The sequence below is a fragment of the Pseudochaenichthys georgianus genome, chromosome 20 (assembly GCF_902827115.2).
Source record: "Pseudochaenichthys georgianus chromosome 20, fPseGeo1.2, whole genome shotgun sequence".
Lineage (NCBI taxonomy): Eukaryota > Metazoa > Chordata > Actinopteri > Perciformes > Channichthyidae > Pseudochaenichthys > Pseudochaenichthys georgianus.
This window is the reverse complement of record NC_047522.1, coordinates 2,562,456-2,589,491: the sequence shown is the minus strand read 5'-3', so window position 1 is coordinate 2,589,491 and position 27,036 is coordinate 2,562,456. Positions and strand designations below refer to the sequence as shown.

Genomic DNA, 27,036 nt, shown 5'->3' with positions numbered 1-27,036 from the left:
TCTTATGTATTTATAATAATACAGTATTACACACTGAGTGAAAACTAACTACCGTACTTTTCGGACTAAAGCGCACCTGCGTATAAGCCGCAGCAGCTAAATTGTCCGTCTGTCTTGCTCTCGTTCTGTCTCTCGGTTCCACTTTTACTTTGGCGCGCTACCTGTCTCACTCTTTTCCGGCCTCCAGCTTTTCCTGCTGGAGCCCGCCGCTTAAAGGTGGCGGGCGCGGACCGGTCCTAGAGCCCATAGGGTTAAAGGTGGTTAATTTTACCTGTAAAATCCATAGATTTAGGAGGTTCCCTAGTGGCCGTTAGCTGTACAAAAAAAATGGGGGAAAAAGTCTCGGCTTATAGTCCGAAAAGTACGGTACTGCCTTTTTCAAAAGACAGAACAAAAACAGCTTCCTGCACAACACTAATGGAGTGATGTAGACCAGAGGACATAAACACCAGAGAAGCACTACGTCTCTAAACAGAAGAATCTAGGTCACGACAGACGGCTGCTATGGTAGCAAACACCATTTAGTTAAAGACCTGCTCTCAGCCTGCTCCAGATGGACTCTGTCTAACTAACGCGTGAATGTGGGCGTTAATGTGCAACATGGAGCAGAGGCCCGCCTCACCAGAGACCGAAGGCCTGCAGACGGAGACGCTCTCGCTCTGGCAGTTTGGAGTCAGACTGCATCTCCGTGCAGCTGTTGGCACTTTTGACAGCTTCCACTGTGTGCATGCCTTGAGTCCAGAAAGAGCCCCCAGGTCCCCAAACTTCAGCTTTCAGTGTAAGTGAGAGGACATACTTGACAGCCCCATACCGAAACTCCACACAAACAATGTTTTGACAGTCATTAAATAAAGATAGCAGAGTTTGTTGTCGAGATTTTGCTCAGCAGTCTGACAAACACTGGATGCTCTTCGCCGGCTGACAAGTGCTTTGTTAAAGGATCTCAATTCAAAATGCATAGAAGATGGGATCCACAAACAATAGCTCACATGCACTTGCACAGGCACAGAGAAACAACACACATCGAGAGCTGACATCTCTGCCCATAGACTTTACTATACAGTTGTTTTCTGCCCTCTATTTAAATGGAGAAGCTTTAAAACATTCACACAAAAGGTAAAACTTCTTCTAGGAGTCCATCCAAATTACATGTTGTTAGGAATTTGTACTTAGTACTTGTTAACTGTCTCCGCCTGGGCTATTTGCCCGGATGGCCAATGTGGCAGGTCATTTGAAAGTAGAAGAAAATCACAAATCTTTAAAGGACTTTTTGCCTGCCAGTTTCCCCCGGTTATTATGCCACTCCGGATGCCAACATGTAGCTTTCTGGCCGCGATTGTATGCCAACTGATCTTTAGGATGTCATGAATTGCACCTTGAATGTGTTATGCTGTATTCACATCCAACTCCCTTTAGCCTGAGAGATGTGGCAGTGATGTAAAGCCCTTTGAACACGCTGGCCAAGCCCTGTCTCTCTGCGGCTCTGCTCCCACATGGTGACAGCCGGCTGACACATCTCCTGGTTGCTATTTTTCCATTTCCTAGTTATTTACCGAGCTGGAAATGTCACTAAGGAGGTTTTGGTAGGCAGCCATTTTCCTTTGCCTTCACCTCCTGTCTCTTTTTTCCATCTCGTCTCTCTCCCCCTCAATGCTCCTGTTTATCCTCTCTTATCACACCGTCATGCTTAAAACGATCTGTCTCGTACCCTCGGGGGAATAGCCTGACATTTGCACATGGATATTGTAGTCATTTGCTTGCCCACATGGACGTACGGATCAATTATTTGCTCTTCAGACATGTGCAAATATCAGCAACAGCTGGTGTTCCCAGCATATCACCGCATTCATTACTGTGTTCCTTTCTTCCACTGGTGCTTGTAACGTGGCATGAGGGCAAGTTTGCTCTATTTTAAGAGTGTCCCATATCTAACCATGTGCATTTGTGTAGGTGTGCAGTCGATTCTTTCTTCACTACTTAATGTATACACTTGTGTGCCATGATGAACGCATATATACTGTAGAGGTTCGTCATCATGGATCTTAACAGTTTGAATTTAATTTGTTCTTGCTATTTTCAAATTGGAACCACAATGCATTGGATTCTGTATGCATACTATAATGACATTGTGGTACAATACTAAAGCAGCCATTTGCAGATATTCTAAAGCAATTTAGTTTAATTGTATGGCAATTACTGAGATCCTGACCTCGTCTTTGTGTAATGTGAAAGTAGAAGTTTAATTGGCTCTCGTACATCAAAGTAAATCAATGAAAATAAATTACAATCAAACTATTATATAACTGGATTCTATCTACAAACGTAGTTCTGCAGTACTTTGATATAGAAAGTAGAGATGTCCCGATCCGATCACGTGATCGGGGATCGGAGCCGATCACGTGATTTTCAAAAAATCGGGGATCGGGATTTTTTTTTTTTTTTTTTTTTAATAATTTTTTTTTTTATTATTTAATGTTACAAAACAAAAATGACCATGTTCACGTCTTAAAGTCATCCTGAGGACTTAGTTTTGGTTTAAAATTACACAACATCATGTATGTGTTGCTTCTTTTGGGCTTGTTTTCAGACCTGGTTGCTTATTTCTCTGAAATCTGGCAACAGAGTGGGCGCAGTGTCTAATAGTAGCAGTAAGCTAACGAGAGGCTACGTTCAGCTGGTGACTCGGGAGTCGGGACAGAGAAAATGTCAGCAGTTTGGAAGTATTATAAAATTGAAAGCGAAGGCAGTGTAACAGCCAGATGCAATGTTTGCAAGGCAGAGGTTCCGCGTGGTGGAAAGAACAGAGCTACGTTCAACAAGACCAATCTAATACGCCACCTGAGAAACAAACACCAACAACAACACGGCGAGTACACAGCGGCCACTCAGGTAACGGCACTGAGACAACCGACACTTTCAGAGGCTTTTAAAAAGGAAAGAGAAACTGCCCCAGAACAGTGAAAAGGCCAACACAATAACAGCCAAGATAGCTGAATTCATCGCGTTGGATGACCAGCTGTTATCTGTTATCTGGAAGTCAAAATATATTGCTCTTGCTGTATATTGTGCAGAACAAAAGCCAGCAGATGTATACATTAAATACTGAACATATACTGTACAACGTATATTATTAGGAATCTAGAACAGGAGGAGACCAGCAGCAGCAGCATGTCGAAATAATAATACTGTGCACACAAAGAGGTGCATGGAGCTAAACTAACCTGATTAAACTGTCCAAACATGTCTGCAGATGTCATGGTTTTGACTACTTAATGCACATGTGGCAGTAACATCAATTCAAGCTGCACGAGGGCAACACATATTTATATCTAATCAGTCACATGCTAACTGCCACAGGAGGGGTTCCCATTAACGCAATTACCGATGAATGGGACTTCAGCTTCAAGAGGTGTTTCAAAACAATTTCACCTGAGCATGTTTTAATATGCAATCCAGCCGTGATATGCTATTTCAACATGCTTTGTACTTTAATCGTGCATTAGCCTGTTGATTACAGGTTTCATTGTTTAGTCCAAATACGATCAAAAGCGGAATCACGTAGAGAGTTAAGAGGGAAATAACTGCAGAAATACAAAACTTCTTTTTACAAGTACAACACTTTTTGTGTGACTTTTGGCAGTAATATTCCGCTGTGTGCTCAAACACACTCACACATGCTCACTCACACATTCTCCACGGCAGCAGGGGGCGCTACTGAGTCCATGGGGAAGGCGGGAGGTTGAGCAGAGCATGGAACAGCTCTTGCCAGTCTGATGGCAGGTGTTTCTAGCGATCTGGGAAATACATTTGTCTCCACACTTCAACACCTCCATTGCCTTTAAAATCCACTTTCTCCATACATCAACTCCACTCTCCAAAGCCATTCATTCCGTTTCTCCCTGCACTTATATGCTCTTCAATGTCTTTGCGTGAGTGTGCATCTCCATGTGCAGCTGGAGGAAGTCATTGCTGGAAAACCTTTATACTCTTGAGACAGAAACGGCAGGAAAGGCATTGTGTGTGTGAATGTATATGATTGCATCCATGTCAGAGTCTCTGTGGATCAGTGTAGGGAGGTGACCTGTGAGTGCACGTGTGTGTGAGGGACCCCTGACGTGTGTCTCAGTGGGAGAAAGAGGCTCGTATCTCCATGAATTTAAAGTGCACAAATAATTGTTGAAGAACTTAAGCATGACGCGACTATTTCTCTCAATCTCATGACCAGATGCTGCTGCCTGACAACATGTGGTTCAACAGGAGAGTAGCCACCATGAGTCATATCCAATGATATCAGCACATTTAAGTCCTTCTAAAAGCTCTTCACCACCTTCTTATGTCACGTTTTGTACGTCTTGTTTTGGGTGTTTTGCTGTTCTCCCCGTCTTGTTTCCCTCCTTGTGTATTGTCTGGTCCTTCTTCCTGTGTTTTCCTCCTGTCGTTGGTTTCCCTGGTGTGTCTAGTTGTCTGATGGTGTTCACCTGTGGCCCTCGTGTTTCTCGTCTCGTGATTACCCCTCCCTGTATTTAGTCTCGTCTCGTCCTGTGTTCAGTGTTGGTTCGTCTTTTGTTTGTGTATGAGTTCACCGGAGACGAGAGTTCTGCTTTTTCCAAGTTATTTCATCCTTGAAATAAAGGCTTTTGTCAGCGTTATCTGCATGTGGGTCCTGCTAGCTTCACTCACCGTAACACTTGCATTGGATTTATAATAGAGAAGAGAGCCAGGCTGCCTTCAGATGTCCCTGCCTGCAAGGAGCACTTGCAACGGTGTGAATATACAACCCGGCATATTTCAGAAAATACACGTTCTCAGCGCCACTGCCCAAGTGGATGCAAGTCTACTTTTTAAAATAAATTGGCTTTGTGCATCCCTTTCTTTGGACTCTGTAGTGTACATCAATGCATATTTCTCACCTGACTCATCTAATGCTTGTTAGTGGCTTCACTATACAAGTGCAAGGTCAACCTGCCATATACCTCGGTGTGTGTGTGTGTGTGTGTGTGTGTGTGTGTGTGTGTGTGTGTGTGTGTGTGTGTGTGTGTGTGTGTGTGTGTGTGTGTGTGTGTGTGTGTGTGTGTGTGTGTGTGTGTGTGTGTGTGTGTGTGTGTGTGCGCGCGTGTGTGTATTGAGGACAACCAGTCAGTGTGTGTATCATCCATAACAAGGGGCAGGGATATCATATTTGAACCTCTCTCAGGGAGGCTGCACAGAAACACACACTGTTACACACACATACATGATGGGCTTTGATGGTGTTATATATATCTGTGAGTCTGTCTACCTGTGGCAAGAAGTATAAGGCCTAACCAGCTTTGGTTTCACCCACAGTGTACTCTACACACTCAAGCACATTCGCACATTTATGTTTCTTCTGAATCTAACACACACACACGCACACACACACACACACACACACACACACACACACACACACACACACACACACACACACACACACACACACACACACACACACGCACGCATGCACAGTGGGGCATGGCAGAGAGCTATTGACTTCCTCTACCTGGCCAGACACACCATTTACAGTTTCTCTCTGTGTGAAACTATAAGTCCCAGGAGAGGATGTTTGTGCGGATGAGTGAGGGCTGCATCGAAATGTTTAAAACAAAGTAACCTTATGACTCTGTTTGTGTATGTCAGGTCAATGTGTACAATATCTGTGTTGTCCGTGGTTCAAAGAGGTGGGGACGGAAGTAGAGGTTATGGAAGTTGGCATGGAGCCATTCGCCCCACCTCACACCGCTGGCCCAAGTGTGTGTCGCGGCAGGGGTTCTCTAATCACTATGGTCTCCAGTTTACCAGTACAATGTTGGCACATCCCATCATGGATTCCTTTGGTGCATTCACTCATTGTCTGTATGGGACCATAGTCACCTGTATACAAATACATATGTATGGCTGCATAACTATGACAGCATAGGAGAGATCAGAGCCTTGGTTGTTAAATCGGTGCAGAACCTGATCTCCAGGGACTGGGCTTCACTTATTTAACACCTCTGTTTCCTTTTTCTCTCTCTCTTTCTAAATCAATGATGCATCTGGTTACAAGGCCAGATAGCTTGTTATGGATATGTTGCAGCACACTCTGGAGATAGCCGGTGAAGTCAACAGTGTTTCCAATGCCCCAGTGGTTCGCTCTCTGACCTGACTTAGTTATTGACCCACACGCATTAACCTCAGCTTCTCATGTGCTCTTGTGAGCCGGTTTGACAATGCCCTTAGTGAAACCATGTGGAAAATAAAAGACTTTTCTAGCTGAGAGTACTTCAGTTAAGGAGATCCTAGAAGTCCTTTATTTAACATTCAATGAACAATGTTATCATCTCAAACTACTTAATCCACTTCATGGACTTACACGTGTCTGTTCGGCATTGATGCATATTCTCTTAATATACTAATCGTCACTATTTTCTCTTTCCCTTCCCTCCTTCTTTATATTTCCCTCTCCCCTGCTTCTTACTATTCCTCTCTCCCCAGATAAGTGTGACGAGGCCCTCGCCGCCCCCCTGCCTCACACGGCCTTCACCAGCTCGTCTGTCTTCTCCAACGGATATGCCCCCGGATATGCCAAGCTCAACAAGAGAGGAGGTACACACACACACACACACACACACACACACACACACACACACACACACACACACACACACACACACACACACACACACACACACACACACACACACACACACACACACACACACACACACACACACACACACACACACACACACACACACACAATCATTATTGTTCGTAGCAGGGATGCATTTACTCACATACTGTGGACAGATCAAATATCTAAGTACATGCACATGCATCCTTAAGAATGATTTTTTACAGATGACACACTGAGAAGTAAACGTCCGAGCCGTGTTAGTGACATGCTTCGTATCTGCACAGCTGCTCTCCTCCTCCCCTCTCTTTCTCCACGCTCTGTATTTCCCTAAACTTCTCTTCATGCCTCCCTCCCTCTCTCAGCTCCCGTCATTATCTCCGTGAGTCAGACTGGAGCTCATTTCCACATCAGTCCACAGCAAAGAGAGATAGGACCACACAATTACATCCTTCTATGTTTATATAATTCATAATTCATACTTTCCCATCTACTATAGTCCCACCACAGCTGAGGCAACAGCGCTCAGAGCTGGCAAATACACGCAAGGTAATATGGTGTGTTTAATCAAACCAGTATAATTATTGCTGAGAGGACAGGACTGCGCCTCCTTTAATAATGACCTACCAACAAGAAGAAATTAGAGCAACGTGTCAATGAGCAGCACATATACAGCTTGACAATTATCTCCCCACTTGCTTTATTTACTCTCCTCGATGAAGGAGGACCTGGGAAACATGCAATGTTGAATGCTATGGAACAGAAGTGCTACAGTAACACATAACTACAGTTGTCTAAGCACATACACAAGGTCTAACCGAGTCACTACTATAGCATCTTATTGACCTTTCTTATGAATACAATAAAGCTGTTATAGGGGCACTGCTTTTCCTTTCATATGTGTGTGTGCATGTCATGGGTCGCTAAGGCAAACAAATCCAAAGGTTCCCTACTTTAACACCCATGCTTCAATTGGCTAGTGCTCAAACTAGAGTTGTCCCGATCACGTGATTTTCAAAAGATCGGAATCGGGAGAAAAAAATCGGGGATCGGGAATTATTATTATTTTTTTTAATATTTTTTTTTAATAATTTGTATTTAATGTTACAAAACAAAAATGACCATGTTCACGTCTTAAAGTCATCCTGAGGACTTAGTTTTGGTTTAAAATTACACAACATCATGTATGTGTTGCTTTCTTTGAGCTTGTTTTCAGACCTGGTTGCTTATTTCTCTCAAATCTGGCAACAGAGTGGGCGCAGTGTCTAATAGTAGCAGCAAGCTAACGAGAGGCTACGTTCAGCTGCTGACTCGAAAGTCGGGACAGAGCACATGTCAGGAGTTTGGAAGTATTATAAAATTGAAAGCGAAGGCAGTGTAACAGCCAGATGCAATGTTTGCAAGGCAGAGGTTCCGCGTGGTGGAAAGAACAGAGCTACGTTCAACACGACCAATCTAATACGCTACCTGAGAAACAAACACCAACAACAACAGGACGAGCACACAGCGGCCACTCAGGTAACGGCACTGAAACAACCGACACTTTCAGAGGCTTTTAAAAAGGAAAGAGAAACTGCCCCAGAACAGTGAAAAGGCCAACACAATAACAGCCAAGGTAGCTGAATTCATCGCGTTGGATGACCAGCCGTTATCTGTTACCTTTTTTTCTCTTAATGCATTACATAAAGATCGGATCGGGAAAAATCGGTATCGGCAGATTGTCAAAATCAAATGATCGGAAAAAAAGGTGATCGGGACATCCCTAGCTCAAACACATGATAGGCTAGGGGGCGGGACATCTCTAAGCGGTTGACCAATCAAAACAGAGCCGGCCAGCTAACCAATCAGACCAGAATGGGCTCTGGTTTCAGACAGAGCGTTAATCTAAAATATCCATAGACATTTGACTGTTTCTCCAGTGAATAATCTTTCTGCCTAAAAAGGAAATCTCGCGCTCTCATTCTCCAACTGTCATGTTCCGCTCGTAATTAGGAGCCAAACATGTCCTAGTGAGACCTACTTTTCTCCCCTTTCACATCTCCACATTTCAGAGAGCCAAGGGCCATTACGTGACAGTCATGACGACCACTGTGATAAACTCTATCAGATGTTGACATTAGTGTACCAGAATGGATACTGAGTCAAGTGTCAGAGCAGCAGGGGGAAATGAGGGAAAAGGATACAAAGTTTCATCCTCTCTGTCTCAGTGTCCTCTGGAGAAAGACACTGTGTCGGATGATGAGGTCATCACCTCGTTAGCATACAGCATATGACAGGGGGGGAATATGAAATGAGAAAAGTTCTGCAGGAAGGCACAATGAGGTTACTTACGGAGAGAAACTTCTCCACGAGGATTGGAAATGCGTCTTCAAATCACATTCTCTTGTCTTAAATCTCATTATATCTGGTGTGAAGGAAGACGCCGCTCAACATTGTTATTTCTCATCGATACCAAAGAGGCATCTAAAGCCTCTTACACACCAAACTGACACCAAACTGACACCAAACTGACACCAAACTGACACCAAAGAACACCGTGGGGACGCGTCGCCTCACGTCTCCTGGATTGGAGATTGGTGTGTCGTTGGACTGAAAGTGCATTTCGGTCCATCTGAGTTGATTTGTAGAAAATGCAGGAAAATAATTAATTATTGCATAAAAAAGTTGATGGCAAAGGTAACCAATAAAGATGAGGCAAATGAATCACGTGACTTAAACATATACGGAAGTGTCTGCTCCATTAAAGAGACATAAGAAAGAAAGGAGACAACTTGTCTTTGCCTTTCGAAAATCTGATGCAACCTTCCTCACATTAGTATATCAACGTAACAGAAATGTCTATTGAGTTTATAACTTTGTTTTCGGCCTCTTCCTCTGCAGTGGCAGAATGGCTTTCCGACTGGAGAACTGCACAATTGTTCGCCACACTCGCACACGTATTAATACAAACAAGCATGCTCCAATTCCCCTACTCACACACATGTTCACAAACTCATGCTCACACACCGGGTGCTTCTCAATGTCGAGTAAAGCTGCTCCAGAGCCACTATTTCAAGCATACTACGTCATTGAGTCCCGCCGAAGGACTGTTCCAATGTCCAGGATGCTTGGAATTCTACCGAGGCTGGCGTCCTTCGTTGCTGGAAATTTGCGAGGCTGCACAAGTGTATCGCCTCGCATATGACGCACACCTGCAAACCTGTTCCACCATTCTTTGTTTTCTGAGGCTAGGAAGGAGTCTTGCCTCGCTTCTGAAGGACCTGACTCGGAGGGACATGTCCTACCAAGGAAGCGTCCTCGACATTGAGAAACACCCACTCATACCCTAAGAAGGGGTCCTTCAGGCAGCTGCATTCGGCAGCCAAATGAGCCTCAGCGGCAGGAGCGTGTGCTGATAAGCCAATCTGCTCCAATCTCCCATAGCTATCAAACAGGGGAGGCACATAATCAATGGGACATACCACTCATATTAAGCTTGTGTTGTGAATGTTGACAGCTATTAGGCTTTAGGCTTTAGGTGTGTGTGTGTGTCCGGTGTGTGCTTCTGTATGTTCATTTTATTTCTAGTGTATGTGTGTGTGCATGAGAGAGAGTGGGGTAAAACAATGCCATAACGATTTTCCTGCATGCAGAGTCTGCCAGCCTGTCATCGGGTCCTGCTGTCTCACACACACACACACACACACACACACACACACACACACCCACACACACACACACACACACACACACACACACACACACACACACACACACACACACACCCACACACACACACACACACACACACACACACACACGCACGCACGCACACACGCACACACGCACACAATGTATATGTGGGAGTGTTGATATTGGAAATTGTGTATGCTTTAAGAGTGTGTATTGTTGTGCAGTTTTGTATAAATGCCTCACTGGGGAATAAGCTTTGTTTATGTGTGTATTTGGATGAGAGTGCTCACTAAATGAGGGTGCTCACTACTTTCCTGATATCCAAACACATTCTTTACTAGCATACTCGTTATCGTATTCCTTGATGCTTTTTGTCCTTGTTCGGGAATCACATCCACTCACAAGCTGTTATGTCGTGTGTAAGCTTACATGAGGGCATCTTATTTAAGATTGGCTCAGTTGTATTGTCAGTCGCTGTGATGTATTATTAAATTAGCTATATTATTATAATTTATAATGCTAGGATAAATCAGGCAATTACTGCCTCTGGAGTTTGACGACTCAAGAGATTGATAAAGCCTCCCTTTCTCCATCTGTTTTTACCTCCTTCCTGCCATCCTTTACCCTCACCTGTCTTGCATTTCCTTTTCCTCACCCGCCTCCCCCATCCACCTGAGACCTCTTTCCTCACCTTCTCTCCACTCACCTCCCATTAAATCAATCTTCCCGGACACCATGGCCCCCGCTTTTTCTCCCGTGATTCTCTGACACAATCACTACTTTCATCTACTCCCTCAAATGTGTATGCTCCCACCTCTTCACCGTCTGTGCGGTTAGTGCTGCTTCATGTATGAGACCCTGCACATCAGGAGTGTCACACAGAGAACGGTGGCCCACTTGCAGCCATGGGCCATTAGTACAGGGGAGGAAGAATGAGAAGAAACATGAGGAAAGATGAAAAGAAGGATCTTCAGATCTCACGTTTCCCTAACCACATCTGATCACCGTGTTTAAAAATGGAACACAGAACACAATTTCAATATTAAGCACACATATTTAGCACACAGAAAATAAATAATAAACACCTTTTGTCTTTGAAGAAAGTGAGAGAGGAAGGTGTACATATTGTGTGTGTGTGTGTGTGTGTGTGTGTGTGTGTGTGTGTGTGTGCGCGTGCGTGTGAATATACCTGCTGCCAAGTGTGCCTGCATATGGCATGTATGCCCACGTCGTTGCACATTGCAGACATGGCCAGGAATGAGATTTGGCCGCTCATCATTAACACTTGGCCATCCCATTTTCTTTCCTCTCTCTTTATCCTCTGTCCTCCGCTCGGTCTGCTCCCTCTCTGCCCTCCATCGCATCTTCCCTCCCCTTTCTTCCTCTCCATCTCAATTTCCCTCCACACCCTTTCTGTTTTCGACAGTAACATTGTCATTCCCACACTCAATTTTCTCGGTCTGTTCCCTTGTCTTTCTTCTCAGAACTCATTATCTATTTTTTTCCCCCCTCACTTGTGGGAGGAACTTCTGTGTAGCACCGACTCAGGAAGGAGACACGGGGCGAGCTGGAGCTTTGATGTCAAACACTGATGGTTTATTACGAGTTTCAGTTGGAGAATTCACATCACAAGTCACAAGAGCCAGAGGTCCTGACTCTGCGGTAGAGTTGCCACGTCAATTCCGAAGCCTGATAGCCTAAACAGCCGGGAACCCTGAATGACTTGCGTCTGACACTTATGGCCTCAACATTACACACCTTGGAGTCCACAAACACCGAGAAGGAAGTGTTCCACAACAATAAACCATTCGTGACCGAGAGTTGTCCGGTCATACAATGGGACCAACAACATATGGCTGAACCAGCCCCTTTCCTTAAGGGAGATAACAGACGTCAGGGTTGGTCATAAATGTCAAAGGGCAAAACGGTTAGATATCTAGGAGTCCAGGAGAATTATTCCCTCACATTCCCGGTCTGATGCCTACTTCTCAAAGTGCTTTCCAACTTCTCAGCGTATCCCTCATATCAAACAAAGAGTGTCACAGTACTGCAGTACAACTGTGCTCTGACTTTCTGCACAATTAACCAGATCCCCCCCCCCCATGCCAGGCGTTGCTTTTCACTCTCTGTCATCTGGCAAAGTTCTTTGATGTCTCTAGTCGTCGCAGTCATCCATCGATAATGGCTGTCCGCTTCTAATTAAATTACTCCGTCTTCACCCGCTCGCATTGCTCCATGACAGAAAGATGAAGCACTAGCAGAGGGCTATCCAGCTGTTTTCTCTCTGCTCCCTTTTTTCCGATGGCCTCGCGTCCTAATTAATGAAGATGTTTTACTTTCTGTTAATGCGGTGCTGGTTGTTATGAGAAGTAGCAATTTTGATAAACACACTCTCACATGTTCTCTGGAGGCTGCTACACACGAGCAACAAGGGCGCCGTGAAAGTGTTTCAACCTGCGAACAAATTGTGTGATGTGTTCGCGCACACCCACACACACTCCCACGCTGACAGTAAGTCAGAGGAGAGATGTTCTCCTGTTTCATGCGTCTCCTTTGTCCCTTTTGTTTGTGTCACCTGTCCACAATCACGCGCGTCTGCATTTCTCGCTCTCTTCCCTTTGGCATCACATCTTTTAGCTCTCAAACATTTCCAAGTGTTTGCCTCACTGTCTTGCTGACTTGCTCTTTCTGCTTCCCTGCACTGTTTACTCCGTCTGACTCATTTCCCACCCTCAGTACTGTAAAAGCCATTTACCCAGTCAGGCAGTTGAATTAAAGCTCCTGTTTTCCATTTCCCGGCTGCGCTGTAAAAGTTCAAATCATCTTTATCATCATCACACACACATACACACACACACACACACACACACACACACACACACACACACACACACACACACACACACACACACACACACACACACACATGTTCACACTCCACTTCACATTCGCGGTCACATTCTCTGGATTATACATATCAAATAAACCTTTATTAATCCCACAAGGGAAATCCAGTTTCTTTATACTGTTCTTTTGTTGTCACATCCACTCCAGGAGAATGGATCACCCGTGACTTGTCCAGTTTGGTGAGCTCTAATCATCTTTGTCTGAAAGAGACAGAAGAAAAGTGTTTGATTCAGGTTCAAAGCAACCAACGGGAGCTTTCATACCTTTGCCTGCTCTCCGGTCTAATGGCTCCTAGCTGAAGGCTTCTTGAACAGAGTGAACTGAGATGTGAAACAAGAAAAAATGTCCTCACAGATTGCATTGGTTGACAGTTTCAAAAGGCTGCCATTTTGTGCAATGGTTCCCAGAGGGCACTTCCTGCTTCGATTTTCTTTCCACAATGTTCCCCAGGTTTTTCTTAATCAGCACATTGCTCTTGGCACATTGATCCATATCCCCCTACCCAAATTGCCAAAATGGCTTCTTTGTGGCTTTTATTGTATGCTTAGTGTTAATGGTTTTGGTAAATTGTGCAATAACTCACTTTGTATGGTTGCTCTATTCTATTGCATTCCAACAGAAACTGCTTAAATGCCACTAAAAAACATAATTAATTGGATTAATTCTAAGAGACAATTTCTCAACAACAATATAAACATTACATTGTATTAACCTACACAAACACATATGGACTTTAGTCTGAGAGTATTAGTGTTTTCTTTCGGCGCTAGTGTCAGTTCGCTCTGACTCTGCTACCACTGCAGGGTTATCCGTGTCATCACAGATAGTTGTTTGCAAGCTCGGAGAAACTCAAGGCATGTTTTTGTCCTCGCTTTGCTCCTTTTATCTCAGAAAAAGCCTCTCTGTGTGAGTTCCATTCGGCCAGTGTTGACCTGTGAAGGGCATCGTCACACAGGGACATTTCACCAGGTAGCAGACTCATCTGATTTCTAATATGCTGCTTATTAAAAATGCCACTGTTATGGAGCATTTCCACTACAGCGCGGTTTAAGCGTGCCCGGCTCGTTTTTAGTTACGTTTCCACTCGACGTAGTTCCGGCTAGCGGGTACTTTTTCACAGTTTTTCTGGCTCTCCAAAATCGAGGTTCTTTCCGGGCCAACAACCGGGCTGAGTCTGCTAAACTAGAGCGAGAATCGCTGGCAACTACAACACAATGAACATATTTGACCCTGATTTAATTGTAATACACGTTTCAAAATGATGCCGAAGTAACAACATACTGATATCGGTTAGTAAAAACCATGAATTAATAGGCTTGTTTGAGACGAGCTGCGGCTCGCCTCGAAAGTAGACGAGAATAGCCGATCGCAGCCGGGGGAGGTCTCAAAAAGCTCGCCTGAAGTCGGACAGCTCGGAGTCTTCTTCGTCTTCTTCTTCTTCTTCTTCTTCTTCTTCTTCTTCTTCTTCTTCTTCTTCTTCTTCTTCTTCTTCTTCTTCTTCTTCTTCTTCTTCTTCTTCTTCTTCTTCTTCTTCTTCTTCTTCTTCTCTCGGTTTTTTGGCGGATTGCAAACAACTTTAAGGTGCATACCGCCACCTCCGGAGTCGGCTTGACTCAGTTTGCATTTATAGAGAATGCACACATGTGTTTAATCGTTAATGTCAGATATGTACTAAGTAAATACATTTGTTCCTGCTCAAGATTAGATTCAACTTTATTATTATTGCACATATTACAGGTACTGAGACAACGAACAACAACGACAACGAAATGCAGTTTAGCTTCTAACCAGGTGCAACAAGCAGTGAAGTGGAAAGTAATGTACACAATCTACAGAATAACATATAGAATGAATTGAATGATGAATAAACAGTGGGGTATGAATACACTAGATATCAGCCTGTGAGCAGTATGAATGGTGTGTATGAATATGCTAAGATATATAAAGTATGAAAACGGTAAGCAGTATAGTATAACATATATAGATATTAATTTCATGATGATAAACATTGTGGAACAATGATGAAAAATGGGAATGGAAGTGGCGACGTAAAACTGACACAAAACAACAACAAACTTTTGCCGAGCCAATTGGAGAGTTTCATCAGCAGCACGGGGTAAAAACCACCAATGAGCGCTCAGCTCGAGATACCAGCGAGCCGTTTCCCATCAAGCATTTCCCTTCCGCAGCCCGTGGAGAGAAACTGCGCCGCGCCTCACTCTCAAGGCTGCGGGCGTCTTTGTCCGGCGAGATTTCAACGTCTCATGTGGGCGAGCCTCCAGAGCAAGTCGGACAAAATGACTAACCATCATGCAACGCACTAGCAAGACGTTGATCGCAATTGCGCAGGTCTGCTCAGGTCTCGCTTGTCTCAAACAAGCCTAATGCTTTGACAAGTCTGCAGACAGACGGCAGGCGAAAAACCTTTTAAAATTTGTGTTTTCTGAATGGAGATCGGCTAAGCTAACGTTGTATACGCTCCGTCCACACTCATAACAACGGCCTACAGACATAAATAAACCAGCGACTGTATTCGCCATGACACAGACAGTCTGTGGTTTTAACTGTTGCCTAGTTTCTGAACAGATATGAGGAGCTGTGAGCTCTGAGGGCTAACAGCTGTGTTGTTTTTGTGGTTCTCATTGAAGATGACATCACGGCTCCGCCTACACTGCGTTACTATAGTTACTGCCCCAGCTACTACTGTAATGGAAACGCAGCATAACGTGAGCCTGGCCTAACAAGGCCTAACAAGGCCTAGCCATACCGTACTAAGCCGAGCGAGGCCCTGCAGTGGAAATAGGCCATTAGTGTACGACTGGCTGTAGAGGTGTTACATACTGTATATTAAGCCTTTGAATAATGGCCTGATAAACTGCTTATGTATCAATATGAGTAGATTTCCCTAGAGTGAAAAAAAACATATTGGATTTTCTGCTTTTTCTATGTTCATTTAAATAAGTTTGATTTGTTCGACTGGGGCTATTAATAAATAATCTTAGTTTGCGTTCATCCATTAATTGTTTAGTGAGTAAAACATCATAGACATTTTCGAAAATGCCCATGAAACCTCTTTATCTTGCTTTTGTCGAATTACAGTCCAACACTTTAAATAAAAGGAACCAGTGTCTGATTGAAACATCAGTAACACATGATTATTACAATCATTATATTTGATATGACTTTATTCCTCTGTGTCCTTATACCTTTACTTAATGCCTCAATATAGCCCTGAAATGTTTTTGTTTTTTTCGCACAAATTGATTCTCTCCGTGTCTGTTATCCAGAAAACAACCTTGTATCTATTTAAGACTTTCCCCAACAATGAAAAAAGGCCCTCCTCCTTAATCCTGTTTTGCTTCCAGTGCTTTATTCTCTTTATCTTCCTGTCGGGTTGTTCTCGCTATCCATCTGTTGTCCTGTTTCTATCTCCCGATCTTTTCCTCTCTTGTTACTTCTGTTCTGCTTTTCTTCGTCGCATCCTCAAAGGTGTTTTCTTTGACCTTCTCCGTTCCCTTATCCTCTCTCCTCCCTCCTCCTGCTCCTCCTCTCCTCCCTGAACATCTGTGTGTGTGACAGGTGAGAGAGCGGTGACAGTCCCTCGACTCTCCTCCCCTTCCCTTTTCTCCTCCTGTTTTTCTCTCCTTTATTCGTCACTGATGCTCTTACTTTCGCTCTCTCACTTCCATTTTCCCGTGGCCAGTCTCCTCCATCTCCACATTATTCTGTCAACCTTTCTGCGCTTCTCCCCTCTCTCCCTCCGGCGTTCACCTTTCACTGCACATCTTTCCTTTTTTTTTTTAAATAGCTCTCTTCACCCCCTCCTCACCTCTGTCAATCTGCCCCTCCTCCCCTCTCACCTCTCATCTGTTCTTCTTTTCCCCTCCTCTCTGATCTATGACAACATTTACCCATCTCACTTATGTGCTCCCTTCTTTCCATCCTTCATGCATGTCCCTTGTTTCTCCTCTGACCCCTGTTTTTAGCCCGTCTTCCAAATTGCTTGCCATCACTTTGCACGATCTTTTGAACCTGTATGTCTCTCTGGACTTTTCAATATGTCTGACTCTCTCTCTTCACCATCTGTTACTTCTGGTAAGCCTCTGACCCTAACATGCCTTTTCCTCCATCCATCCCCTTCAACCCCTTTTCCCTAACCATTACCCTGTCCTTCATTCACCCATCTAAGTCATGTTCACACTGACAGCCGCACTTCTTCAAAAACTCCTGTTTCATTTCTGTGAGAAAGAGAGGTTGGACTCTATTCAACCCTGGCTCAACTCAACTGAACAAAATGCCACATCAACTGCACTGGGCTGGTCAACAATGTCATTTTGATTCATTTATATCATTATAGGGCTGCACAATTAATCAAAACGTTATAAAACTGGCAAAATGGAACTATGATATTCAAATAGCTGTAAGCACTATATTTTATAAAAGGATAAATATGTGTTAAAGGTCCCATGACATGCTTTTCCGGTTATTACCCGTCCCCTAGTGTGTTATGTGGCTTTTTCTGCATGTGAACGGTCTGCAGAGTCACCCTGTAGCGAGTAAAACTCTAACACAGAGAATACCTGTCTGTGCTGCCCCAGAACGCCTCATTGGAGATTTTAAATTTTCTATTTTTTTCTTCCTGGGTATGGTGACGTAACCATACCCAAATGGACCAATCCGCGGAGCAGTTACGTTACGTCTGTGGAGCCGCTACGTTAAGACTTCCTCACACACACACACACTCAATCTTTGCTCAGCTGCAGCTCTGCGGATTTCTCAGCTCTAAGACGGTGGGACGCGGCGAGGCTGTGAGTATGTATGTGAGCACACACACACAGACTCACGGCAGGCTGCGGGTGTGTGTGCTCGAGCTGGTTTCGGGCTGGGTTTCGCTGTGCCTCGCTGTCTCACCGACCCCACGCAGCAACCAGGAAACCACACCAGTAAGCCAGCTCACACTGTCCGCTCCAGCGACAGCAGCAGCGAGCCCTGCAACGTCCCGCCAACACGGCACCCAGACCCCACGCAGCATTCTCATCTGTTTGTCATTACTGGTGTCATTTCCTGGTTGCTAACAAACGCCATTGTAACACATAATCACTGATGTTCCGCTGTAACGGTGGTGGACTCATCAGAACAGAGTGGGCGAGCTGACCAATCAGAGCACACTGGGCCAACAAGCCGTTTAGGAATAATAAAATAATAAAATTCAATAACGTGCTTTAACCACCGGAGGCCTGTACTACGAAGCAGGATTTTCGCTTAGCCGGCTAACTTCAGGGAAAACTCGGGGTTTCCGGTCCTACGACGCTGGTTCTCTTTTTAGCAGGCTAGATCTCCATGGTAATTTATGCTGAATGGCTAGCCTGCTCCGGAGCAGGTTAGGTTGCAGGCTAAGAGCTCAACTCAGTGAAAGCACTGCCTGCTGACCAATCAGAGCTCAGTGTGCGGAGTTTAAAGCGATCAAGTCATATTACAGGAGAAAGGAAATACAGAAAAGCTGCCATTGCAGGAAAGACGGCCGGCAAAAATCTGTGTGAACTTGAACATGAATAGAATATCAACTCCATCTTCAGAGCAATCTGACTATTATAACATTAGCGTTAAGAAAGCTTACTTAAATATCGGCCACAAGTAAGTAACCGGATCAGAGTAACATTAAGTACAGTCCGCGGCATATCACATCAATGTTTCATATATCTCCTTATCTGAGTCAGCTGAGCCGTATCTGACCGTGCAACACTCAGTGTCACATACTGTATGCAGAAGTATTATTTTAAGCAACACATTAAGTTGACGAAACACTCGAGTCAAATGTAATTGAAGTCAGATCGTGTTTTAGACGGGGCAGTGATATCATAAACCTGTTAATGTACGCATTCAAACACTTGTTCTGTTACCAGCTGTATTCACCTTGCAGGTGCAGCTCTGTGGCTTTTATCCTGGATCAAGTGTTTAAGTCATGGATGTTTAAAGTTTAATATGTCTAATATTAAAGTTCACTTTTCATTCAGGTAGTATGACGCTGTGCTGTCAGTACGCGTGTCCATGTTTGTGATTGGTCGAATGCTCCAAATGCCACCCCTATCATGTGAACGCGCACCTAAATAGATAGGACACGGCTGGCTTGAGCGATCCACTTGATAACCCGCGTCGTAGTACAGTTTAGCGAGAGCGCGTATGTTTTGGATTAGGCCAACCGGCTAACTCAAACATATCCAGGTTAGGTTGAACCAGCTTCGTAGTACAGGCCCCTGGTGTCCCTTTCTATCAGCTGTACACCGTTATGGTGTAAATACAGCCTATCTACCAATTGGATAAAAAAAAAGTCAGCCGAATTAGTATTGATACTGCAAGGAGACGTATTGTGTGAAAATAAATGTAAGATGTTGTTTAATTGCTTATATATAATGGGTTTCATTTCTAAAGCACTTCATATTTGATTTCAAATCCTGAAGTGCTACAAGCAGTGAGCATGAACAGTATAAATAAACATTACACAGCACGGTAGAATTAATAAAAAGCAATAAAAAACAAACAATAGAAATAAAAATATATTATATGATGTTGTATATATATTTATGATCCACGTCACGTTTTCAGTTTTGGCCGCAGTTCTTCCTGTTTGTCCAGAAGTCTTCTCATCAGGGCTCTATAAATAGAGAACTACGGCAGATATGTAATATTTAATGAAGCCGAACCGTGTATTACAATGCCGTTATGTGATGACTTTCAAAGAGAAAAGCAAGCACACTCGGAATAAAGTATTATTCTATTTAATTTTTTTTTCCGGATTTCACATCGCATAAACACCAAATCCCAGCATGCATTGCGGCTAAACCATCCAATCATCGAGCTGAGGATCTTGCCTACGTCGTATTTTGTTATACACACATTCCTTCACATTTAAATTTTAATTTACATTAATGTATTTCGTGAGGCCTTCTAACATGTTTTTAAATATAACTACAGTTGTAGTTGAAGAGTTTGTAAATTAACAGGAACCGAAGCTGTTGCCTGGCAACGCAATCGCACAACGTCACGTCCGTTAATTCCACATCCACACGCATGGATTAACATTGATTTAATACATTAATGTAGCCTTTGTTTCTGCTAAAAGAGGTGTCGACCAGCTGGGGCAACAAGAAAATCGGCGTAATCGAGTGTGACTATTAAAAAATAAATCGACCGTCGGGGTAGCATTTGCTTGGCATTTCCGGATATTTCTCCACTGGTTAACATGGGTTAACAATACCGTGTAACTGTCACGTTTGAAGGGACGAAATCGTGACATCTTCACGTCTCCCAGCATGGTAAATCGTCACATGTTCACGTCTTGCCGTCATACCGGGTTGTCTGAACCATAATCGCAATTGAAATATCAAATAACAGAAATGTGCATCGTAAATGCTGTAATCCTAGTGTTTAGTTTGTGATTGTAAAGAAAATAATCAAGGGATTGTGGCCATGATACCCTGCATTTGTTTTAAGATCTGTTATAATTAGTTGTGCATCTGATCATCTCATGGATGTATGGACTTGAATGTAAGAGAGATGGAGGGCAGGTTTATGTGTGGCTGTTCAGCAATGAGAGACAGGTGAGACGGACTCTGGTGACAGCTGGTGGTGAAACCCCGAGGCATCTGGTCGACGGGTGCTGAATTTAAGATTTGGAAAGTGTTCAAGCATTGCAGAGGCCCCAGAGGGGAAGAGTGAGGTGGCTGAGGTGTAGAACAGATAAAAAACTGTCTGCGCAGGACATGTACCATAGCATGTTTTTACTTCAGTGCAGATTTCAGATGAAATACCCACCAGCAGTGTAACGGCCCATCTACACTACAGGCATCAAAAGATCTTGAAGCTGGGCGTGTCTGAGGCTTGGCGATTTCTCGCGACCAACAACCAATCAGGAATCTCCCGCCCGCCCCCGACATACAAAGCAATAGCAATGTTAAAACGAAGTAAACTGGATATAAACTCCCCAAACAGGTGAAAACCTACCAGTTTCACCCACTGTCTCTGCCACCTCCCTCCATGCCTGGTTCCTCCGGTTTGTATCCCGGTAAATAGTTCTGGTCGCAAAGAACCGGGTGATTTGCTACCGTAATTTATCGTTTGGAATATGAGGAAATGAACTGCGGTCTGGCTCTCCCAGCTTGCACGCGGTTTGATTGGCTAGCGCTCGTACTGGCGGGATTTGCATAAACGGGATTTGATTGGCTGATGCCAGCTTCAAAAGCATCGGGAGCATCAAAAGTTGAACCTTGCTCAACTTTTGATGCTCACGATGCTTGCAAAGCCATGCCATGCTCCCCACAATGCAGTTCGGCGAAGATTCAAAATCTTCGCCGAAAAGTTTCTCAGTGACCAAAAAAAAGTATTCAAGCTTGGAGCAGTGTGAGTCCTGTATGAATCCATTCTGAAGAAATACAAGACTTTCATATCTGATATTTCACATCAAAACGCATTTTGTCAGTAGAGTGTTCGAGGACGTATTAAAAAATAGACGTGCCTATGTTTCTCAGGCACGAACACTAAACTACAACCACTTTTTATTTGAGGATCTTGCCGTCATGGCCCCATACATTGCACACACATTTGAACTCTTACTCTCTCACTTTCTAAACTCTCAACTTTTTCCATTCTTTTCTTTTTATATCAGTTGAACCCGGTTTTATTTTGTATTCACTCATCCTCTTCCCTCCGCTCCGTTCACCTCCTCTCTTCACCCATCTATCACCTTCTTTACCATAACTACATTGTTCCCTTTCCATCCTTTTTCATCCTATTGGCATGCTATCTCATCTCTTCCCTCCCCAGCATCAAATACAAAGAAATATCCTCTCTTCTCACCTCATCCATCTCTCTTACTCGCCCTCGTCTCCATTTTTCTGCCTCCTCCTCGTCACTCTTTCCGACACCCCATCCTCTGATCTTGTTCGTAGCGTCACTTGTCCGCTCGGCTTGCTTTCTTAATCTATATTTTCCACTGTCTGTTTGCTTATCACTATGGCCCCGCCCCTCCCGAACCCAATGTGTCACCCTCCACTCCCTCTCCCTTTTGATGGTGTTGTATCCGCCTAAAGGAGCGGCTTTGCTGCAACGGGTTTTTGAGGTATTGACATTTCCAGTGATATGGACCTGGTTATCTGTCATGGCCGGGGCTGGAGTGTAATGGCTCTGTAATTGGATAAGATATAGGATTTTTGCCAGGATGGGGGGGGGGAGTACATCACATATTGCCTCTGCCTCTTTTTTATCATATCACTATCTCTCATGCCTCCTTCACAACGCTCCTCTTCCACTCTCTTGTACTTTTTTTTGGTCCTGCTATCTCCATTTCTCTCACTGTGTCCCCTTGGATTTGGTTTCGCTCTCCGTCATTCTCCTTCACTTGTGCTTTCAGTCCGTCACTCTCTTATCTGTATTTGTGTCCTTTTTGAAAAAAATCCATCACGGGAATCAAAGGAGACGACCGTGACATGGCCGGTTCGCAGTCCATCCACCACCCACTCACATTCTGTCACAGGCTCGACTGCTTGTGGCACTCGTACTTTTCACTGCTTGGTGCGAGGTCTCTCATTTTCACATCTGTTTAAATTGGAATGCACTCAGTATGCATCTGGTATCTCTCGCATTGGTTGAAATGCTCTTGCAGTCGCCTCATGCCTCACACAGAGAGTGGCATCATAAATATTGTTTTCCTTTATAATGGCAGATGAAATCAGGGCATTGTGTTCCTGTCTGGCATTTTTCCTGCTCTTCTGTCTTGCTGTTGCTTTTGTTTCTGCAACGTTAAACCTGAGGCTCATTTAACCTGTGAGGTCCAAGGGAGTCTGGCCCGGCCTCAATTAGACACCTCGAGGTGTGAAGGGGGGCAATGGTTTGGAGGACACATGAATATTTGTCTGGTAATCAGCCATGAGGTTTCGGCTAGACTGCCACTGAAAAATGTTGAATACAAACACAGCCATCTATTCAGACAGAAGACACAGAAGCCATAGGAACATAGCACTGAGCTGCACTCGGAGATAGTCTTCATCTTAAGTGCACCTACCCAGGATGGGAGATCGTACAACTCTTAAAAGCTGGGTTTTCGTACCATATGAAAGGCGGAAATAAAGGGTAAAGGGATATTTTTACATTCAGAAAATGAATTTCCCCTACATTTAAAAAAAGTAGTTCCACCAGAGTGAAATATCACTTAAAATCTGCACTCCAGGATGTTTATTGAACCAGAGCTGAGCTGCAAATATGTGCAGATAACCGTATGTAACTGTCAGTGTGAAGGGGCTTCTATCGGACTCTATTTGCACATATTTCCATATCCAGGCAATGTGTCATCCCAGTTTTACTCTGTGTAAGCACTTTGTGATACATAGATCAGCCTAACCCAGTTTTAATGCTGTGCTCATATTCTTAGCATAGTTGTCATTCTTGGCATAAGAGTTGCAACTGAAAATATCTCTTTGAAAGTGAACTCCTCAGGTGCCTCATTCTGTCTCGCATACCGATATTAAAAAAGGAATCCATCCTGGAATGGCATTCATGCTGAGGCCATTCCTCAACAAGTCGAGGTGCCTGCTGTGCTAGACGAGGAACAATTATATATTTATACATATATATATTTTAAGCAAATGTCTGGGCTGCTCCCTGCTGGACACTGACCATGTATAAGGAAGGTCTGTAACCTTGTAACTCCACATTCTCTTTGTTAAATGCCATTACATCGGGACCATGCTGCTGCTCGGTCTGCCTCAGACTCAGAAGCTGGGCGTCCCTGAACAGCAGCGACTGCATGTGAAATAATAATGCGCAACAGAAAAAAAACACATACTTCCTACACTTGTTACTATTTACTCAATTAAACCAGGGCCACGCCATTTGAACTCATGGAGAAGATCACTTGTAAAGGTACATGAGGTAAACCACCATAGAACCCCCTCTCATTATTAAACACCAATCAGATCATTGCAGCATTACCCATAATCCCCTCTGTTTCAGCCCTGTTTCCAAAGTGCTGATTCTCTGTCTGTTACTTTAGATGAAAATAAGGAGCCCCTCCCCACGCCCCTCTGAGAGACATTTGGTTACAAATAACTCAATGGTGCTCTAGAGGAGATTCAGGTGATAAGGTGGGGGGGGTTACCTTGGTTGCTGATTGGCTAATGGTTACGGGAGCCAAAATATCGTTATGACATCACAAAGTGGCCAAAATCTTATCAGCTCATTTTCAGACAGGTTTTTATTAATGCATCAGGACAAAAAGAGAGAGAATATTTTTTCCTGAAACGTTCAGAGTCTCTTTCCACAGAGGGGACACATGTTGATGTAGAAGAAACATGAAGAAGAGGGGACACATGTTGATGGAGAAGAGACATGAAGAAGAGGGGACACATGTTGATGTAGAGGAGACATGAAGAAGAGGGGACACATGTTGATGTAGAAGAGACATGAAGAAGAGGGGACACATGTTGATGTAGAAGAGACATGAAGAAGAGGGGACACATGTTGATGTAGAAGAGACATGAAGAAGAGGGGATACATGTTGATGTAGAAGAGATGTGAAGAAGAGGGGACACATGTTGATGTAGAAGAGACATGTAGAAGAGGGGACACATGTTGATGTAGAAGAGACATGAAGAAGAGGGGACACATGTTGATGTAGAAGAGACATGAAGTGGGGACACATGTTGATGTAGAAGAGACATGAAGAAGAGGGGACACATGTTGATGTAGAAGAGACATGAAGAAGAGGGGACACATGTTGACGTAGAATAGACATGAAGAAGAGGGGACACATGGTGATGAATAAGAGACATGAAGAAGAGGGGACACGTGTTGATGTAGAAGAGACATGACGAAGAGGGGACACATGTTGATGTAGAGGAGACATGAAGAAGAGGGGAGACATGAAGAAGAAGAGAGACATGAAGAAGAGGGGACACATGCTGATGTAGAAGAGACATGAAGAAGAGGGGACACATGTTGATGTAGAGGAGACATGAAGAAGAGGGGACACATGTTGATGTAGAAGAGACATGAAGAAGAGGGGACACATGTTGATGTAGAAGAGACATGAAGAAGAGGGGACACATGTTGATGTAGAAGAGACATGGAGAAGAGGGGACACATGTTGATGTGGAAGAGACATGAAGAAGAGGGGACACATGTTGATGTAGAAGAGACATGAAGAAGAGGGGACACATGTTGATGTAGAAGAGACATGAAGAAGAGGGGACACATGTTGATGTAGAAGAGACATGAAGTGGGGACACATGTTGATGTAGAAGAGACATGAAGAAGAGGGGACACATGTTGATGTAGAAGAGACATGAAGAAGAGGGGACACATGTTGACGTAGAATAGACATGAAGAAGAGGGGACACATGGTGATGAATAAGAGACATGAAGAAGAGGGGACACGTGTTGATGTAGAAGAGACATGACGAAGAGGGGACACATGTTGATGTAGAGGAGACATGAAGAAGAGGGGAGACATGAAGAAGAAGAGAGACATGAAGAAGAGGGGACACATGCTGATGTAGTAGAGACATGAAGAAGAGGGGACACATGTTGATGTAGAGGAGACATGAAGAAGAGGGGACACATGTTGTTGTAGAGGAGACATGGAGAAGAGGGGACACATGTTGATGTAGAAGAGACATGAAGAAGAGGGGACACATGTTGATGTAGAAGAGACATGAAGAAGAGGGGACACATGTTGATGTAGAAGAGACATGAAGAAGAGGGGACACATGTTGATGTAGAAGAGACATGAAGAAGAGGGGACACATGTTGATGTAGAAGAGACATGGAGAAGAGGGGACACATGTTGATGTGGAAGAGACATGAAGAAGAGGGGACACATGTTGATGTAGAAGAGACATGAAGAAGAGGGGACACATGTTGATGTAGAAGAGACATGAAGAAGAGGGGACACATGTTGATGTAGAAGAGACATGAAGAAGAGGGGACACATGTTGATGTAGAAGAGACATGAAGAAGAGGGGACACATGTTGATGTAGAAAAGACATGAAAAGTGGATTTTGCACAATAGGTGACCTTTAGATGTGGCTGTCTCCCAGGTGCTGGTGGCTGGTCACCTCTGGACAGCGACCATTACCAGTGGCTCCAGGTGGACCTGGGCTCCAGGAAGCAGGTGAGCTCCGTGGCCACGCAGGGCCGCTACAGCAGCTCCGACTGGACCACGCGGTACCGCCTCCTCTACAGCGACACGGGCAGGAACTGGAAACCATACCATCAGGACGGCAACATCTGGGTGAGTGGACAGAAATATGTGTGTGTGTGTGTGCGTTAGGGGTGTTGAAAATAATCGTTTCTACGATGCATTGCGATGCGGACGTGGACGATTCGGTCTCGATGCAGTGACGGAAGATAATCGGTTATAGAGTAGTAACGTTGCTTCCTGATTTTCCGGCCGCGGCTTTACTATAACGTTTTTTCTGTCACTTTAATATCAAATCGGTCGGTGACGCAGAGATCAGGGAACATACGTGACAGCGGCACAGCAACACTGAGCAGTCTGCTTTATCCACCAACACAAGAACACCAGTCCAGAACCGACAACAGCAGGACCCGCTCTGAATCACTCCGTGCATGTCGCTGCGGCTCAGAGACACAGGGAGGGATTTATGTTTTTCAAAAATAATCGCGTTACAATCATGTCAGGTTTTTGGTGGATTTAATTAAGTCTTGGATTGCAAAGTATGAATGTCCTCTAGCAATTTGCAGACGATATATACGTGTGTAAAGTTTGTGAAGGCAGGAGGAAAAAAGCTTCCGCGATCACCGTCTCCTC

The 27,036-nt window shown here is 44.2% G+C and overlaps 1 protein-coding gene across 1 annotated transcript in view; it reads left to right on the top strand.

Annotated features, from left to right (window-relative positions):
- The window catches only part of cntnap2a (contactin associated protein 2a), a 365,546-nt gene that overhangs the window by 153,136 nt on the left and 185,374 nt on the right, over window positions 1-27,036 (top strand). The window contains exons 2-3 of the mRNA XM_071206976.1: window positions 6,496-6,606; window positions 26,303-26,496. Of these exons, the coding sequence (XP_071063077.1) occupies window positions 6,496-6,606; window positions 26,303-26,496 (305 nt within the window). The remainder of the gene's footprint in view (window positions 1-6,495; window positions 6,607-26,302; window positions 26,497-27,036) is intronic.